The 13,158-nt window shown below is 31.0% G+C and overlaps 1 protein-coding gene across 1 annotated transcript; it reads right to left on the bottom strand.

Annotated features, from left to right (window-relative positions):
- Positions 1–4,554: 4,554 nt before the first annotated feature.
- LOC133285854 (fructose-bisphosphate aldolase, cytoplasmic isozyme) lies at positions 4,555–7,005 on the bottom strand. Its single transcript, XM_061483152.1, has 3 exons — positions 6,882–7,005; positions 6,041–6,268; positions 4,555–5,675 (listed from the first exon to the last, which is right to left on the bottom strand). The coding sequence occupies exons 1-3, from the start codon at positions 6,907–6,909 to the stop codon at positions 4,855–4,857; spliced, it is 1,077 nt and encodes a 358-aa protein (XP_061339136.1). The 5' UTR covers positions 6,910–7,005; the 3' UTR covers positions 4,555–4,854.
- Between the last annotated feature and the right edge of the window lie 6,153 nt (positions 7,006–13,158).

Genomic DNA, 13,158 nt, shown 5'->3' with positions numbered 1-13,158 from the left:
ATTTAAATTATAAGTCTGATTTGATTTATATTTAAAAAAAAAAAGTTTTAGCATAGGTTTGTTAGTTTAAGCTTATTAGATATATAATAATTAAAATATATTGTTTTATTATTTAAAATAATAATTTTATTTAAAATAAATAATATGATATAAGTTGGTTTATAAGTTTATCGGTTTGACATGTAAAAGAAAGTTTATATTTTGCTTTCTAAATAAGTTTTTTTAAAAGCTTGAGTATTTTCTATTTGATTATATGTAATAAGTCGAGTTTGACTTGTTGTAAGTTGGGTCATAGGTTCCAATTAAGTCGTTTGGTCCATTTACACTTCTATATATAACGATGTTACCCTCGGATTTCGATTGTCAATTTACCTTTTTTTTTTTGGCAATATTAACTGAAGGTAGTGATGTACAAAAGAATCAAAAAAATGAACTATGAAGTAAATGGAATTGCACTTAAAATAATCACTTTTGACAACTATTCATGAACCGAACTGGTTTTTAAAGAAAGAGTTCAATAACCGAATTGATTTTTTAAGATCAGTTCAAGAACCAAACCAAATCGGTTTCAAATCGAACTGAACTGTTTTATTATTTTATTTCTTTGATTTATTTTTATTTATTTTTTCTTTTCATAATAAGTTCGACCCGAATTGGTTTCAAACGAATGAGTTTCGAACTGAACCAAATCGTTTTTCAACCGAACTGAACTGTTTAAATTAATTTGGTTCAGTTCTCAAAAAAATTTGGTTCAATTCGATCCAATCACACTCTAGCGGAAGGTAGGAGGATCCCCTGCAGTAGCAGAGCATCTCAATCCTTGAAATTATTTTTCTTGTATGAAAATATTAAAGAAGCATATAATCTAGTGAATGCTGGCCTTTAGAACACAACTGAAATGCAGGAGCTGCAGTTATTTTTTCAAGTCCTGAAGATCCGGGCCCATCAACTAAGTTCATATGCATGTTATATTTTGTTAAACCGACATGTTTACACGCAGTCATATTTACTAGCGTAAGAAAAACTAAACATTTGTAAGTTTGGTATTATTCCTTTTTCGCAGAAATTGTCACCATGGTTGCTTCGAAAAACAAATGTATCTGTCCTTTAGATATCAAATATGAAAATCCTCACAAATGAACAAATTTATTAAACTGGACGGAAGAAAAGTCACAACAAAACTCCAAGCGAAGACTAGAAACAAAATAAACAATTCAGATGTACCAATCAATCAAACAATACCTGATTGGTACTACTTCTACTTATTATATTTTAATATTTTATAATAACAAAGCACTCCTTTTATTTTAAAATAATTTCCATTTAAATTTTCTACCAGCATTAAAAAGTTTTTAAATATCTTTAATTTTGTAAAATTATAAATATATTTAACCTAATTATCCTTTCATTTCATTAATATTATTTTTATTCCACTTATTAGAAATATCAACAAATTAAAAAAAATTAGTTTCTTCTTAATTTTATAAAATGACAAATAATTAAAATAAATTAAAAGTTCTGAATGAAAATTTATTAATATAGGAGCACATATTTTTTAGTAAGTGAAGGAGTACATTTTAAACGTACCCTTTAACGTATTATTAAACGTACTCAATGTATTACATAATATTAAAATATATTTAATTTTACCTGTTTGAGTATGATTAACTATTGTTGAATCAGTAAACCGTAAAGGTTCAATTATAGGTCAAGTTTAAAATATTGTTTGAAAAATTTCGAGTGTTGGCTTTGACATGTGACTCCTTCAAGATGAATCTCTTCAGACACTTTTCTATTTTATTTTATTTTATAGTTAATAGTTTATGTGAGATTAGACACATGTATTCCACTGGAGTCGGCTCCAATCTTTTTTAAATTTTTTTAAAAGAATTACATATTGCCTGCCAAGAAAATCTTTACACCGGTTTTCAATTTTTATTTTTTTTAGTTTGCATCTTTTTCTACAAGAAAAAATATGCAACTGATTCACCATATAGCTTGTCAAGATCAAATAAGTAAACTTGCCAGCTGCCATATTCCCAAGAATAGTCTATGAAAGATTTGTTTATGTTATTTTGATTTGTAAATAAGTTTATCAATTTATTTAGTAAAAAACATTTCAAAAGCTCCCATCTAAGCTACTGATTTTTTCGCAGAGAAAGAATTGGTCTGTACACGTTTCTATCGTAGTTTTGGTGAAGGGTTAACTAACAAAATGATTTTTCTAATAGTAGATCCATATCTTAGTTAGTTTCTCTCCAAAGATCACCGAAGAAGGTTATATTTATAACTTTTTTTTCGCTTACAGACTCTTACAATTAAATTTTAATTATTGATTTCTATCAATCTAACGATTATAATTTATTGAGTCATATTTATAAAAATTAATTATTAATTCACAATAAATTATAACCATTATATTAATAAAAATCAACGATTAAGATTTAATTGTACGAGTTATAAGCAAAAAGAGATTATAAATATAACTTTACTCTTTATTATCGACAAATATAAGGGTGCACCCATTAGGTATGCATCATTTTTAATTACACATTGACTTGGGCATCAGAATTCAAGTAAAACACACTCATTCGCTCTTTTGGGATTACATGTTTAGATGTCCATTCGCCCTTTTGGGATTACATGTTTAGATGTTCTCCCTGTTAGATGTGATCATTTCCTTCTTCTTCTTAGGATTTTATTGGTGTTTCGGCTATTCCTAGAGTTTAAACTTAGTTGGGGTTTCGGCCCCTCCTTATTTAAAATAAAATAAAATAAAATTGTGCTCCTCCATGGCAAAGTTAAATTGCTTCCTAATCAAAGGCGTTTTCAATTTATTATATCTTATTTATATAACATTTAGACATTATTATTATTTATTCTATCATCTAAAAAATATACAGTTCAAAAGTTAGTGTTTCCTACTTAAAGGAAACACTGAATACTACCCGCGAACAAAGATCGTATCTAAATACTACTGAAATATTAATATTACGGGAATAGGTGTTTGATTACTTAAAAAAAAAGTGAGGGTAAGGTGACATTAATCATAAATAATTGAATAAAATAAGCATAATTAAATAATTATATATATATATATATATATATATATATATATATATATATATATATATCATAAAGTATCTTTTGAGTTCTTAACAAAAATTACAAGGTCCAATTTAATCCTTAAAAAAAATATTGTGTGGTCCTTCTGAAATTTAAAATAGATTCAATTAGTCAAAATTATAATTCTTCTAAAATTTAAAGAAGACTAACTTTAATCTCTCAAAAAGACTAATATGAAATTATTTTAAATTTTAGAAGGATCGCAAATCGGTTTTTTTTCCTTAACGAAATGAATTAAATTAAAACTCTGATATTTATTGAAGACCAAAAGTATTTTACTAAAAAAAAAAACATGTAACAGTTATCAGAGGTCGTGTCTTAGTTTTTTCACTTATCTATGATTAATAAAATATATTTTATAGTGAGCACAGTCAATAGTAGTATTATTAAAATAGGACCGATCCGGCCGGGTCAATTTGGGAATCGGTAAATTGGTCATATGACCGGTCCGGTTAAAGTAACAGACCGGTCATGCAGCAAAATCGGTATGACCCGGTTTGACTCGGCCGATTTTCATAAAATCCGGTGACCTGGTTGGTTAACCGGTGACCCGACTCGGTCCAAAAAAAATTCAAATTATTTATTTTTAAAAAAAAAATCATAATAGACATATTTGAATTTTTTTTACTTATTGACTTACATAAGTTATATACCTACAACACTAATATTATCTCAATTATGCACTATTCAGAAAATTTTAATTTGATTTATAGTTAAAATATCATTTTCTGAACCTAAAACTCTGTATCACGATCATTATATTTTTGTTTGATCCTTTATTGGATAATAATATGTGTTTTATTATTTTTTATATTAAAATATTTGAAACTTTTATCATTTTTTTTTAGATATTTGAGTATGTTTATAATTTTTTAATATAAATTATAAAATTACATATAATTACCAGGTCATGTGGTTGAACCAAGGACCCACTGATTGAACCAGTACCTCAACCGGGTTAATGACCTGACCAGTTTTAATAACATTGGTCATAGACAAGAAGCCAAAAAAATGATGTTATTGAAAATTTTCCTACCGTGACTTTCTTTAATCTATTATATATAAACTACAGACAATACTTATATGAAACAAAATTGAAATGTGGATTGGTATTCCAAGGGTTGCGCTAATGCTACTACTACTACTAAGTACAAAGACCAAACAAAATATTAAATAAACCTAAGACACGACCTCTGATAATTATATGGTTTTTTTATTAAAATTTTGTTTAAATAAAATATTGCGAAAAACATTGTACCAAAATTAAAATAGTACTTAAATTACCATTTTTATGTTGCAAGTAAATACTAAGATTTAATGACTTTGACAGAAAAATATTGAATACTATTGATTTTTGAACCAAAAATAAACACAAGTTTATCTAAAATATTTGATTAAATAAGAGAGAAACTACTGACAGCAGAAATATAACTGTGAAAACAAAGCCCAATAATTGCAATATAAACTCAAACCCTCACTCAGAATAGTGTCTTTTAAGAACCAAACTTAAAACACAGTTATATCACCCTGCCTTCAGCACGGGTTTGACCAATATACTAGAAGAACTCAAATGACCGAAAGATAACGGGAAAAACAAAAAAGCAAAACTTAAAGCGATTATTCTGTCACAAGTCCAACCACAACACTCATGAACCGAAATTCCATTAACCCTCAGAACCCTTAATAACAATTCATATCCACTAGTCTCTAAGATAACAGTAACCTCGATCAGTATTTGTAGTCCTTAACATGGAGGCTCTCTGCGGCACCCTCACCAAGTTGGGCATTACCCTTGTAAGTTCCCAGAGTTGCCTCTGAATTTGCCTTGGCCCTTGTCAGAAAGGCTTCTTGAGCCTTCTTCACATTTTCTTCCTTTCCAGACCATGCCTTGAGAGTGCTCTGTTGAAGTGCCCTTCCAAAAGAGAAAGAAAGAGACCATGGCTTCTTTCCCTTGACCTGGTTTAAGGCATTGAGGTTGAGGGTAGCCTGCTCCTCACTCTGGCCACCAGACAAGAAAACCACAGCAGGAACTGCAGCAGGAACAGTTCTCTGAAGAGCTCTAACAGTGTGCTCAGCGACAACCTCAGGGGCAACCTTTGGAGAATCAGATCCTGGGGTCACCATGTTTGGCTTCAACAGAGTACCCTCAAGAAGGACATGGTGATCATTCAAAGCTTTGTAACATGCTGCAAGGACACGCTCTGTCACATCAGCACACTTGTGAATGTCATGAGGTCCATCAACCAGGATCTCAGGCTCAACAATAGGAACCAGCCCATTCTCCTGGCATATGACAGCATATCGAGCCAATCCATAGGCATTCTCATGGATAGCAAGCTCAGATGGCTCGTTGGGGCCAATTTTCAGCACAGCACGCCATTTGGCAAAGCGTGCTCCAGCTTCATAGTACTTCTGGCAGCGCTGAGCAAGGCCATCTAGACCCTGAGTGGTGGTTTCTCCATCAGTCCCAGCAAGTTCAACTGTGCCTTTGTCAACCTTGATACCAGGAAGCACACCACCTTCCTTCAAGACATCCACAAAGGGCTTGCCTGTACAAAATCCATTCATGATGTCAGTGTAAGAACAATGCCATATCATCTATCTTCATTCAAATAAGACAACAACACAGATACATGCAAATGAGAACAACCCCATCAGAAAAAAAACCACTTGACCAGGTTATTCAAAATTGGAAATAGAGAGCATTCTTGCAGGGATTTGGATTCTTGAATAACAGGATAAAAAGACACAAATTTGATCATGCAAATGATCCAACATGGTTATATTATATATAGGGTCAAGAGAAAAAAAAAAGGTAGAATGATGCATGTTCAGAGCCATTGATGCAATGCTCATCATCAACACAAGAATAAAACTATAAGATATTATAAGATCCTAAGATTGTTGAGAGTACCTGCAGCTGTGCTCTGGTACAGGGTTTCCTCAAAGAGGATCACTCCACTGAGATACTGAAGAGCTCCAGGGGTGGTGAAAAGGAGCTCCCGAAGAGCACGCCTGTTGGATTCAACATTCTCAACATTGATGCTGGATAGACGTTTACCAATGGTTCCTGTTGACTCATCAGCAGCAAGAATACCCTTTCCGGGGGTGCCAATGTAGGCAGCATTGGCAATGAGCTCATCTGCAAAGTCATTAGTTAATATCAGCACACAAATATAAACCTTACTACAACAACAAAAACGCCCAAAAAACCAAACCCAAAACAAGAACAAAATAAACGGGCAACAGGTATGTATGTTAAATTAAAAAAAAAAAAAAAAGACATTGCTTTCAGAAGCTTCATTACATTACATATAAAGCAATTTGGGACCTGACTTTCAAAATAGAGCATAAAAAAAAAAGCTGCAGGGCTTAAAAACAATTGAAGATAAAGAAAATAGCAATTCAGATGCAAAATTCTACAAGCTGAATAAAACCCCGTAAGGGATAAATATTCAGGACCAAGATTTTTATAAAATTTTCCATAGAAAACTGGATCTAAAATTTTCACTCCAACAAACCCTATAGTAGCATCAACAAGTACAGATTCACACAAAAGCACCAAATAAAAAAGCTGCATCAGCAAATACCAAACACCAAAAAAATAAAAAATAGAAATAAGTGAGATCCAAAAAGATGCAATTGATATGAGAATAGATTCAAATCCACTAAAACAAAACTTTACGAAAGGAAGAAAAAAAAGAAAAAAAAGACAAAGCAAGATCCATGTAAGGGAACAAGAGAATGGGTACTACCATGGTACTTGCTCTTGAAGTTAGACATGATCGATCAGAGAACAAAGGAAAAGAGGTTGTTGATTCGAGAGAGAGGAAGGTTAGAGGTTGGGTGAGAGTGAACTAGTAAGAGAGGAAAGTGAGGTTTTAGGTTTTTATAATAATAATGATACTTTGAGAACAAGTCAACATAAGATGACTAAGGTCACTCGCGAACCATCTGACCTCGGTTATCTGTCTCTGTGGACTGCCGTTGGATTCGCCACATCTACACCTTTATCCTAAGGTGGTTTTTGGTTTTCAAAAACCACGTCCGTCAATTCAACGGCCCTTTTTATTTATTGGGCCCAACACCATTTTCCATCTAGTCAAAGAAAGCCCATCATCATCATCATCCACTTGTCTAGTTGTACAGTGCTCTACACCAACGACAAAATGTTAAGCCATCCATTATCCGAATCTAATCATTTTATTAGCATGTAATTAGATAGATATTGTTTTATATTTATATTTTTTTAATAAATTCAACAGAATATACCATCAATAGTAGCACTAATTTTATAAAGATTAATAAATTCAATTTATATTCAAACAGCATAATATAAATTAAAATCATTCAAAAAATCTGTTTAATCAATAAAGTGGGATGAAATGAGTTGAGGAGATAGATGGTTATTATGAGTAATATAAAAAAATAAAATAAAAATTAGTATACTAGACCAACCTGGAAGGTTATAAGGCCGGACTTTTGATTTGGAGTCAGAGATCTTTTTATTAAATGAGCTTTTATATAAGTTCAAGTTCCAACAACCAATTTTACATATATAAGCTAAGGCTTTCACAAGTCGGGTCAAAGGCTTCTGGTTCATTTATCACCCCTAGTTATACCATACCCTACTCCAACAACAAAATGTTAAGCCACACATTATCCGAATTTAATCATTTTATTAGCACGTAATTAGATGGATATTGTTTTAAATTTTTTTATTATTATTTAACTGTAGTTAATTTTTATTTTGTTTTAATTTTTTACATTTTGTTTTTAATTCTGTCACTGGGTACACATGTGAAGATGGAAATTATTTTGTATTATTAAAGTGTTATATAAGATTGTACTCACTTCATTTTATATTTTGACATTTCATCTTTAATCAATGATATGGTCCTCCACTTAATTATTATTCTTTTTATTTTTATAAAAAAAAAAGTTTGAAATAATAAATACGTAATGATGTCTTTATAATTTTTAATTTTATATCCTTTTTGCGAGAAGTGTTTTTATGTTCCTGGATCACCCAATTTTTTAGGTACTTTCTCTCATATAAAAATGATATAAGAAAAAAAAAATAGAAAAACAATTTTTTATTTATAAGAGGGACCATTAAGCCTGGACCATTAAATTTTTTCTCTCATTTTTGCCTTTGCTTTTACACAAAACCACTTTGTAACTTCACTAATTTAAGTGTAAAGTGTTTTTACAAGTATGCACTATTCCGGGTGAAAACCACCAAAATGAGCAACAACAAATACTCTTATTCAAGTAATTAAGATAAATATTATAAAATATTAAATAGAAATTATAGAGTTGTTAAAAAATATAATGATATATTATCCTAATTACTCAAAACAAAATATTAAAAATAAAGTATATATAAACCCGTGACACTCTGCGGTGATGTTATACGCTCTTTTCTATAATTGAGATTTTTTATATGGAAAATAATAAATGTAATTAGTATGCATTAAATCTGGGTGAAATATTGATTTTGCCTTTAATGCAAATGAGATTCTCTATATCAAAAAACATAAAAGCATTAAATGTGAAAGAGAATATTCAATATAAAAGGAAAATATGCTAAATGTTTACTATAAGATTAATATTATAAGGGTTCGCTTTTTATGAAATAACTCGAAAACGACATCGTTTTAGAGCAGAAATTATGGTGTTTTTGTAAATTTAATTTATTTCAGGGTTATAATAGTCTTTATATTTATAATTTTTTAAGATTTCAATACTAAAATGACGTCATTTTGAGAATAAATGCAGATAACTTATATGCAGTAACTGCAGAAATATTTTTCCCAATAAATATGTATATAAAAAATGAAAAAAATGTGTATCATTTTAAAGGATGTAAAGTTGTGTCATTTTAAGTGAGAGAAAGAGATAGATAAAGGAAGAGAGAGAGTGGACAAAAAAATATAAAGATATGAGTCTCATCTCTTTGTGAAAGTGAAAGGATATAAATTATGTCATTTAAAAGGACAAACATTTCTCCCATAAATAATTCAAAGAAATGATATAGTTAAGCGAGTTGCCTCAAGGAATAAGCTATTAGGATTGAAAAGTATCTTATTTTTTTTTTTTTATAACAAAAAGTATCTTATTTAATTCCCGAGCGAAGCAACTTGTGGGTCGCTTGGTAAAGTGATAGATTTTAGATTCTCAAGAAATTCACAATTACCCATATTTGATAATTTTAAAATATTCCTAGAAAATAAGATTTCTAGAAATTAAAATTATGAATAAAAATACCATGAAATAATGCCATCAAGTGGATAGTATTCTTGGATTTTCACTTGGTGAGAAAATTTTACATAATTTATAAGACATAGATAATCTTATTTTAATATTTTTATGACTTAAGTATTCTCTTTTGTTAAAGCTCTAGCCATGATACTGCTTTATGTTCTTCTTTTTCCTTTCATGCCGCTTCAGCTCACTCAATAAATGCATAGATGCAGAGGTATGCATAGTCACTAGTTTAATGGTAAAAAATTAAAGGTACAATAACTTATTAAGGTTTAAAAGTTTTCTTCTTGTCCAAAAAAAAAAAAGTTGAAACTTTTCTATAATTTTGTTACCAACAATAATTCACCAGCTTCAGATGCTAGGAGGTTGTTTTGTGATTTTGTCGACTACTTGCAGCTGATGAACATAGAGTATACATAAATTAGAAATTTAGATAAAAGAAAAGGAAGTCTTCTCTAAAGAAGAAGAAGAAGTCCAATACTGATCGTAGATCACTAGTTAACCATACTTCTAAAGGTTAAGTTTATAAAATCAACCTTACCATCAACCAAACATAAAATTAGAAAACTTGACCCAACATTTATGGGAAAGCCTATCAAATAATTTCTTGGTAGCATTTATGGAAAATTTACTTTTTCAAATATTTTTTGGAATCATTATTAAGATGAAAAAAAAAAAATCTCATTTAACAAACGCTTAATATAAGGTACACGAAAATTTGGCAATACCAAAAAAATTGAAGATACATGAATAATAGGTCATCTTTTGAGATGCTTAATATAACAAACACCTGTAAATACAATTAATACGTGTTAAATAAAGTGGAAATTGAAAAAGATCCAAAAGTAAAGGTAAAAGGCAAAACCTATTCAAACTAATATTCGTAAGGAAAATTTACTCTTATGTTATATGTGATAAATTTCTCTCTCACACACCTTTCGATAACTGTGCCACCTTTTTTTTTCAGGTGGTGGAGCCCACAAGTTTATCTCTATGACATGAGATAAGTTATCTCTTTTAACATGATATTAATAAAATCCTATTCTAACCACGTGGGTGGACGTGATGGTTCAGCATCTCGTCCCTTAAGCAAGTGGTTGGGGGTTTGAACCCCAACTCTTGTGAATGGAAAGCATCTTTGGCCAGCTCTTTACCGCTTTGTGTGCTGACCCGGGGCGAGAGATTAGTCTCATGGCTATCTGCTGTGAGGATACCCGGATGTAATCCAAAAAAAAAAAAAATCCTATTCTTAATACGAGAAAACATAAATGTAATCCATGTGAATTTTGTGTGGATAAAAATATCAAAAACTAGATGAGAGATCAATCAAGGTCAGGCACGGACCTCTCCTAATGGGATACGCGTTAATCCTGGGATATGTTTAAGAGATTTAAGCCTTTTTTTCAATCGGACAACACATTTTAGTACTTGGCCCATTCAAGATTGCCCATTGCGGACTGAGCAAGATTTGGGCTGTAAAATATTGGCCCATCCCAGTGAAATGTGGGGGCCTTTAAAATTTTAAATTTATTTAATAAAAATTTAGTCAAATGTAAAAAAATAAATATACCATTAGGACTAATTTAAATTTAGTCAAACTCGACTTGTTGTTTGTCTCTCTAAATCTTTTGTTTGCCCATTTGCTTGGCCAGCAGCGGGTCCATTCAGAAAAAACATAAATTCTCAGACCATAGAATAAAGGGTTACACATAAATCATGCGTAAGATATTTCCCTTACCATGTCGTCATGTGTAAGATATTTCTCTTTCCTTGTCATCATGACGACAATGAATTATATTCTAAATCCATCATTCGATAATAACTCCCCTTACTTGGTGTCATGCGTAATATATTTACATAAAAATGATATAGTCTGAAAAGTTTACATCATTTTTTGTAACATGCCTTAATGTATATAAAGGCGGCGAGGGATGTGAAGAGAAATCTTACATCGTAACAAATAGTGTAAAAGAACATGGTTTTGTTGCATCTCATTATACAATGATCATAACTATAGATGACCATCTTAAAAGTGATCTTCGAGCTAAATTTGCAGTAGGCATTTGCTTCCACTTCATCCTTACCTCTCCCTTCATTTGCTTTATTTTCCTTTTCCAATCATGATTTCTTTTCTTTTTCTTGCAAATGGCAACTCAAACATTTGGAGAAATTCTTTATTATCCTCAAAACATATTGTTTAACTGAACTCCCTTCACCAGAATCATTGAAAAAATGAGTTGTTTTATCAACCAAACCCAGAAAAGAATGTTTTGAATCCAATGATATTAAAGATAACAACAAACAACAACTGTCCTATGCTGAATGAAAGTGAATCATACGAAGAATTGGAAAAGGAATCGTCGGACCCTAGACCTGAAATGGAAATTGAGGGCAAGGTGAGACAGGGGTATGCATTCATATATTTTGCAATAAAATTATTATGTTTTGTGTGCTTTTGTTACTTCTTTTCATGTATAGCAGATTGATGATGAGGGAGACATAACTATAGCAGATTGAAAGAGCTACAATCAAACAGTTTCATACTTTTTATATCTCAATTTGTAGTCTCAGGGTTTGTCTAGTTCTTCTTCTTTCTCTGGGTCTTCTCTCTTCTTCTTCTCTTACACTCATGGGCATTCTTCTTTTGCCTTTTAATGCCACTGTCACAAGAAAATTGATGTCAGTCACAAAAAATTATGATACCAATTAGTCCAAGACAGTCCAAAACACGTGAAATAGATAAAAGTTATATGTGCTTACCATTGCAAAATCTTCCATTTTATAGTACAAAACATAATGGAATACATGTACTCCACGCAATATTCTTTCCTATACAATGAAATTACTATTTATGCTTGCGAAAATTATTAGAAACAATGAAGAGAAACCATAGGATGAAGGGTTACACAGAAATAACATAAATTCTCAGACTATGGGATGAAGGGTTACCCAGAAACCATGCATAAGATATTTCCCTTACCATGTCGTCATGCGTAAGATATTTCTTTTTCTTTGTCATCATGACGACAATGAATTATATTCTAAATCCATCATTCAATAATAACCCCCTTACTTGGTGTCATGCGTACTATATTTACATAAAAATGATATCGTCTAAAAAGTTTACACCATTTTTTGTAACATGCCTACATAAAAGTGGTGAGGTATGTGAAGGGAAATTTTACATCGTAACAAATGGTGTAAAAAAGAACATGGTTTTGTTGCATCTCATTATACAGTGATCATAACTATAGATGACCATCTTAAAAGTGATCTTCAAGCTAAATTTGCAGAAGTAGGCATTCGCTTCAACTTGATCCCTACCTCTTCCTTCATTTGCTTTATTTTCCTTTTCCAATCATGATTTCATTTCTTTTTGCAAATGGCAACTCAAAACATTTGGAGAAATGCTTTATTATCCTCAAAACATATTGTTTAACTGAACTCCCTTCACCAGAATCATTGAAAAAATGAGTTGTTTTACCAACCAAACCACGAAAAGAATGTTTTAAATCCAATGATATTAAGGATAACGACAACTGTCCTATGCTGAATGGAATGGGGAAAGGAATTGTCGGGCCCTAGGCCTGAAATAGAAACTGAAGGCAAGGTGAGACAAAGATATGAATTCACATATTTTGCAATAAAATTAATATGCTTTGTGTGCTTTTGTTACTTCTTTTCATGCATAGCACATTGATGATGAGGGAGACATAACTATAGCAGATTGAAAGAGTTTCAATCAAACAGTTTCATACTTTTTAG

The sequence above is a fragment of the Gastrolobium bilobum genome, unplaced genomic scaffold, assembly GCF_033153095.1.
Source record: "Gastrolobium bilobum isolate Gb01-03AN ecotype WA unplaced genomic scaffold, APGP_CSIRO_Gbil_v1 utg1530, whole genome shotgun sequence".
NCBI lineage: Eukaryota > Viridiplantae > Streptophyta > Magnoliopsida > Fabales > Fabaceae > Gastrolobium > Gastrolobium bilobum.
The sequence above is the reverse complement of the archived record's forward strand: the minus strand, read 5'-3'. Positions and strand labels throughout refer to the sequence as shown.

Coding starts and splice junctions, on each gene's coding strand:
- LOC133285854 (XM_061483152.1), bottom strand. CDS start 6,909: ATGTCTAACTTCAAGAGCAAGTACCATG. Junction 6,269..6,881: donor CTTCAAGAGCAAGTACCATG/GTAGTACCCATT, acceptor ATGACTTTGCAG/ATGAGCTCATTGCCAATGCT. Junction 5,676..6,040: donor GTACCAGAGCACAGCTGCAG/GTACTCTCAACA, acceptor GATTTTGTACAG/GCAAGCCCTTTGTGGATGTC.